The 6903-nt window shown below is 43.2% G+C and overlaps 1 protein-coding gene across 2 annotated transcripts in view; it reads left to right on the forward strand.

Moving 5' to 3' along the window:
• The window catches only part of GLIS3 (GLIS family zinc finger 3), a 484272-nt gene that overhangs the window by 425448 nt on the left and 51921 nt on the right, over nt 1–6903 (forward strand). For both annotated transcript variants that reach the window (XM_011937348.1, XM_011937349.1), the window contains one exon: nt 4534–4702. In XM_011937348.1, the coding sequence (XP_011792738.1) occupies nt 4534–4702 (169 nt within the window). The remainder of the gene's footprint in view (nt 1–4533; nt 4703–6903) is intronic.

The following is a 6903-nucleotide window of genomic DNA, read 5'->3' on the forward strand; positions in this document are numbered from 1 at the left end:
CAATAAGAATTTCCAATATGTTCCTCTGCTGTGCTTAATCAGTTGTTCCAGCTGCCAGTCATCAGCTATGTCTGGAAGTTCACTTAGAAGCCCTCTTCCAGCCTTGAAAGCAGTAATGACCCCTGAGTTGACACAGACAATGAAGGCTGCTCCTGCGGGGCAGCCTGTGTGTGTCAGCTGATTTGATCACAACAGTTTTGTTAATATCGCCCGGTATTCTGGAGGGATCAGCTCTCTTCCTTATGTTTCGATCGATAGGCCACATTGTGTGCTCTATTGGTTGAGTTTGGAAAATTATTTTGAATGTGTATGGAAGGAAGTTTTTCCTTTTGCAAATGGCATTGCAGTTTTACTCTAAGGTGGAGATTTTCTTCCTGAGGTTAAAAATCACTTGGCAAAACCTGAACATTTGTCTGGAACCATATGTTGTGGTGGGAAAGTCTGTCTGAAGTCGGCAGGTATTCAGACTTAAAACATTAATAGACATTAGCACCTGCCTAGTGCGGAGTAGGTGCTGGAAAATTGTGTTTGAAAGGATGAATGAATAAAAGAATATTCCTACACTGTAGTAATAAAGATTGAATTCTGGATGCGTTACTGTGATATGGTCAGAAATTCCTAGTAGTCAGGGTAAGTAAAAGAGGCATTTCCTGTGCCACAGTGGATCATTGGCAGAGACAAAGGACAATTCTGTTGAAGCCACAGCTCTCTGACTCCAGAGTGTTGTCCATTTTTTTTTGAAGGGTATGTGAGATGGGGATTGGATAAATGTTGGAAAGCATGCTTGTGTCTGTTGTTACTTCCTCCAAATTTCTGGTCATCATCTTGGTCACAAGCGACGTCTACAATAAGCAGTCATGGCATGGACTTGGCATACAAAGTGCTCTCATGTAGACACTGACTTACAGGCTTCTACTAGGTTGTAATCTCACCAGAAGTAAGACTTTCCTATAATATAGAAAACAAAGGCAAGGTACAGACCTTGTTTTCCAGAGAAGTGATTCCCTATGCCCTAGATAAGAAACTCTTCAGTACATTTTCCAAATCCAGATTTTAAATAGGACCCTAAAGCCCTCCCTTTCTTGTTCTCATGGGGCCCTAAAAGAGGACCACTGCTCTTTTCTGTCCCCTTCACCAGCCATAGCATTCAAGGGAAGGGCTATGGATGTGGGCTTGACTGGTGGTCAGTCAACACCAGTTGACGTGGGCTTGATTGGCAGTCAGTCAACACCAGCACAGCTGGAGGGCACATTCTGGAGCCTTCAGCCCTATACCAGCTACCTTGTGTGCCCCACCTAGCATCCCCTTCACCACCTGTTTCTAGTGGCCTTTGCTAATGCAGCCAGCTGATGCACCAGCCATAGCTTGGTAGCACCTCTCCTCAACTGCACCATGTCCCTCTGGATTTCTGCCCTGAGGCTTCTCTGATACCCTGATGTCGGGTGTCTGGGAGAACATGTAGCCACTCTGGTACATGTGCCCCTGAAAGTGTGAGCAAATTAATCTTGACCGATGGGGCAACCGTCGACAGATGAGGAATAGGAGTTGGTAGATAAATGTTCCTTTCTGTCCCTGTCCTAGTCACTGAGCCCCAACATTCCATTGGCATTTATATCTTGTTCATCATTGTTTACTCAATGAACATGAACTGATGCTGTTTGGAGATACCGGGCACCAAGGATGTCTTGTTTCCTGTCCCAGGACCCAGCTTCATGTCTGCAACATGATGGGTACGCCATACATATTTGTGGAATAATTGCCTGCTAAGAGAAGAATAACTCTATATACAGTTAACTCAGTATAGAGAGCAAACATAATAAAGTGAGTAGAAAAAGGTAGAGGACATCACAGAAAAAAGCTCAGTAGTATAAATTGTCATAATACACGAGTGTGGTCAGTTGTCTGGTTTGGCCAGATACATTGTGGGGTCACAAATAAGACAGTGCGTTAAAGTGCTTTTAACACTGTTCAGTGATTTACACTAATAGGTCTTGGTATTTTGGTAAAACCGATATAGAGAGGTCTACTCGCTTCACTAAATTACAGTTTCCCCAAGGACAGGGACCCACATATTGTAGAGTATCAAGCATGTAATAGACACTTAATCAATATTGAATATAAAAATAATGGCCGAGGCTGGGCGCGGTGGCTCACACCTATAATCCCAGCACTTTGGGAGGCCGAGGCGGACGGATCACAAGGTCAGGAGATCAAGACCACAGTGAAACCCCATCTCTACTAAAAATACAAAAAAATTAGCCAGGCGTGGTGGCGGGCGCCTGTAGTCCCAGCTACTCGGGAGGCTGAGGCAGGAGAATGGCGTGAACCCAGGAAGCGGAGCTTGCAGTGAGCCAAGATCGTGCCACTGCACTCCAGCCTGGGCGACAGAGCGAGACTCCATCTCAAAAAAAAAAAAAAAAAAATGGCCAAATGATAGATGGGTGAACAGATGGATGATGGACAGGCAGATGATAGATGGTTGTTCCTGGCTGTTAAATGGGATGAAAGAGAGGTCCTAAACCAGGCTTAACTCTGAGCAAGTGGCAGGCTACAAACAATCCCCAATTTCCCAGCATATGTCATTGTAGCTAATGCCAAGTGTAACTAACATAGACCTCTGAGAAGCAGCACACTTTCTGTTGGACCGTAGAGTAGAGCACGGAGTGTGCACACCAAGTTTCCTTGTTGCCCATTGGGTTGTAAACAGCAGGGGCAAGGCTTCCCTTGTGATAAACACATGCACATACATACAAAAAAACCTCCGGGGAAAAATAAATACTGGGTACATTCAGCAACTACAACAAAATAAATAGGAGCGCTCGTATTTCTACACTGAAGCAGAAAAAAAAAGTTAGCTGTGTTTTCACAGTATCTCTGTGACCTTTATTATTCCATCAGATTTTGGAATAGTATATAAAACACTGAACTCCATGCTGACAAACACCAGTTTTGAAACTATTGCCACAGTCAATCCAAACAGCCTTCTCCCCTGGGTAAAATTATTATTTGGAATACAAGCAGAATTGTGGTTCCCTGAGCTAGCTGAGCTTAAATGAGGTTAGTGATTCATAAGGTGACTCTAGCAAGTTTGCAGATATGCAACTTGTACGGAAGCTGACGCACACAACAGAAGCTCAGCCTTGCCTTTCTGAGCTGGTAAGCATTTTCAGGCCTCACCACCTCTTTGGACGACTGTGGTGGGTACAGGCTTCTGAGGACAAGAGTTAACCTGACAGAATGCTGATTTACCAGAAATAAACCCTTCAAATCAGATCACACCCTTGTCAGTAGCTTTTTGAGCGGGAAGATGGTAATTCTGCCTCTTTACATGTTCCTTGAAATACTTGAACTCTTGTTCCTTTGGATTAAGCTTTTGGGGGCTAGGTCATCTGGGGTACTCATTGTATCCTGGAGAGGTTGGGGAAAAGTGGTACTGGTATAAAAATACAACTCCCTGAACTTTTAAACCCTCAAATCTTTTTGATAATGTGGCTTCTCTTTCTTAATCCTGAACTTGATTTGTTTTTTTAAAAAAAATCCATTTATTCTTTGATATTAGTAGAGTAAGTTCAAAAAGAACAGAAATGGGTATGGAGCTCAGCATAACTTTGTACAAAGAAGGAAGTTGAAGAGAATCAGCCTAATGCTGCTGCTATGATTGCAGCATAATGAGATGTCTATGGAGTAGGTCCCAGACACTGAGGGAACCTTTCTGATAGACTCTGAAAGTGACAAGCCCCAGTTTCTTCTGTGACATCGTACCAATTAGCTGATCTAAATGGGCACATATTCACGTTTGAGGTCGTATACAGTTCTCAAAGGCTAGGCTGCCCCTGCGAATGGGGCTGTAACTCACTCTCTGTGTCATAACGGGCAACAGTGGGGGAAGATCCCAGAGCTGTGTTTTCGTAGTTTGAGAGACTCCTCTTTGATGAAGGCCAAGTATATTCATCACACCATCAGGAAAATTCCCTGGGTTAGTTAGACTCTTAAGTTAAAAGGGTGTAGGATCCTACGTTCACGCTAGGATCAGGGAAGCTCCAGTTCTCATTACGCTGATTTAGCAGTGACAGAGAGGAACCCCAGCTGACCCACTGTGGCTCACTGCAGCAGTGAGAAGAGGAAGAAGGCCTGTGCTGTGCCCTTCTCGGTGAGCTGACCAAATATTCTGTTACCTGACTCTCATCCCCTGTGACTGAAAAGTGCTAATACAGAGACCTTGGCACAGATGCAAACAGTACAAGATTGACTAATTATACAGTGTCCAGACAGGGAACTGGCAGGGCATGGCAACACTTAGGAGACAGGCCGTGAACGTCAGCCTGAAGTGAGTCAAACGTGAGCTCTGGAGGAACCTGTTCCACCACGAAAATAAAAGCTGTGTATATCCAAGAAGGGGAGAACTGTTCCCTGAAAACCACAGAGAGAAAAACAAACAAGCCCCTCAAATATGCTTGCTGTCAGCCTTTGGTATTTAAAAAATGTGGGCTTCCTTCGGGGCACGGTCTCATGTTTGTTCTCCCTTGATTTCAGCTCCTATTTTCTCCAGCAATTATTCAAGCCGAAGTGGAACAGCTGCTGGGGCCGTGCCACCCCCACATCCTGTCAGTCACCCTTCTCCAGGACATAATGTACAGGGGAGCCCCCACAACCCCTCCTCCCAGTTACCTCCACTCACAGCTGTGGACGCAGGAGCTGAGAGGTAAGGCCATCTGTCTCTCTCTCCTAATAGGTGTCGCCGCCAAACCTCCCTCCACGGAGAAGTGCTTTGACAGTTGCTGAATTTTATTAATAATCCGTTGGTGGGTTGAGTTACCCAAAGGCGACATTTTAAAAGTACATACACAAAGCACGTGGACCAAATATCTCATTATCTGTTTCATTTTTCTACGGGAAAACAAATGAAATGATATTGGCAATGGCCAGCCGAAGTTTCAGATGCTGGAAACACACCAGAATTGCCCTGTCTTTCTACCTTTCTTCGGTCTGTTTCAGAAACCCAATTTTAAGGTAATATATGTGCAGGTTGAAACACTTCCCGATGTCAGATGGTGCCTTCGCCACATACATCAGTATTGTTAGGGCACAGGATTTTATATAGGCTGCTCATTGAATACTTAGTGTTAATATCAGTCTCATAAAGGACTTCCGGGAGAAAATTTTTAAACACCATGATCTTCATATTTTTACTCCCGAATGCTTTATTGATTGATGCCAGAGACCTTTCGAGGCCCTTCATACTTCTGTTTCCCAATCTGTTGTGTGTTTCTGTGGACCACAAACCAAAACAAGAGTCTGCATCTCTTGCTTCTCCATCTCCTTCCCCTTTTGTGGAGCAGGCTCTAATGAACTTCTCTTGCTCAAGGGCAAGTGTACGGCTGCATCAGTACAGGTAGCTTTGGAAGAAGGTTGGACGCTTCAGTCCTCTCCGAGCTGCACAACACACCTCTTGTCACCTCTCTCCACTTGTCGTCTGGCTTGAGTTGAACTACCTGGTTATTCCCAGACATCCAGAGGAAAAAGAAGTTCTTGTAGGAACTCTGTGCAAGCCTGGAGTAATGGGCAATTGTTGAACAAAATAATGGGTTGAGTAGGCAGCAGGAATAAAAGTTTTGAATCTTTCATTTCACCAGCAATCTCTGGTTCCATCATTATTGACCTGACCTATGAGTTTGGCAGTCTGTGGTTTTAATTCTGATAAACCGTATATTTTATTGCTTATGCCTTTCTCCGTTTATTAATATCATTTTGTTTAATGAACGTCTGTTGAATACCTTCTATGTGTCAGATACTGTGTTGGATGTTGGAGTCCAAAAAGTTATTAAAACATGCTCCTATCCTTACAGGTTTGAATGGTGAGGACAGGCATTCAAATGAAGTATAATAAGGCTGTTTGGTTAAATGATGTAATAGAGATATCACAGGAGCCTAAAGAGGATGTCTCTAAATCTGTCTCAGGGAGTGAGGGAAAGAAAGACACAGTGATGTAGGCATTGAAGGAAGACTAAGGCTTTTCTGGATGCCTCAATAGGGCACAGCATCCAAGGCAGCAAGAAGAACGTATGCAAGATGTGAGGAACAGAGAGGACACCGTCAGGGAAGGTCTCAGTAGCTTGGGATGACAGCATCCAGGCGTACATGGCTGATGAAGTCAAATAACAGTAGGTTGGCTCATGTGGAATTGTGTATTTGATGCTAAGGAATTTGTCTCTTATCCTGCTAGGAGTGAAGAACCATTATAGCTTCTTTGTTAAGAGAGAAACACATTACAACAAAAGAATTCAGGTGACAAGATAGTTGAGTAACTGAACTTGAAAGGAGAGACAGGAAAAACAAGGAGAAGAATATTGCAGGAGTCCTTGTAAGCAATATGGTTACTTGAAGGAAGGCAAAGCATGAGGATGGAGAATTTATTCAAGAGCAGTTATTTAGGAGGCAGAATTACCAATCATTAATATATATGTGGAGCAAAGAGGAGGGACCAAAATTCATTTATGAGTTTTACCCCCAGACACCAAGATTGTGTCATTAATAGAAACTGAAAAATACAAAAAGAGTGTGGTAGTGTAGAGGATAAAATAATATTGAGTGGAGGAGAAGGGGAAGAAGAGGGAATAAGAAACTGACTTAAGGAGTTTGAATTCTAGGTGATTTTCTTTCTTTTTCTTTCTTTTCCTTTCTTTCTTTCTTTCTTTCTTTTTCTTTCTTTCTTTCTTTCTCTCTCTCTCTCTTCCTTCCTTCCTTCCCTCCCTCCCCCTCTCTCTTTTTCTTTCCTTTCTTTTCTTTTCTTTCTTCTTTCCCTCCCTGCCTTCCTTCCCTCTTTCTTTCTTTTTCTTTCTTTCTTTCTTTCTTTCTTTCTTTCTTTCTTTCTTTCTTTCTTTCTTTCTTTCTTTCTTTCTTTCT

This window comes from Colobus angolensis, unplaced genomic scaffold (genome assembly GCF_000951035.1).
Source record: "Colobus angolensis palliatus isolate OR3802 unplaced genomic scaffold, Cang.pa_1.0 Scaffold162, whole genome shotgun sequence".
In the NCBI taxonomy this organism is placed as follows: domain Eukaryota; kingdom Metazoa; phylum Chordata; class Mammalia; order Primates; family Cercopithecidae; genus Colobus; species Colobus angolensis.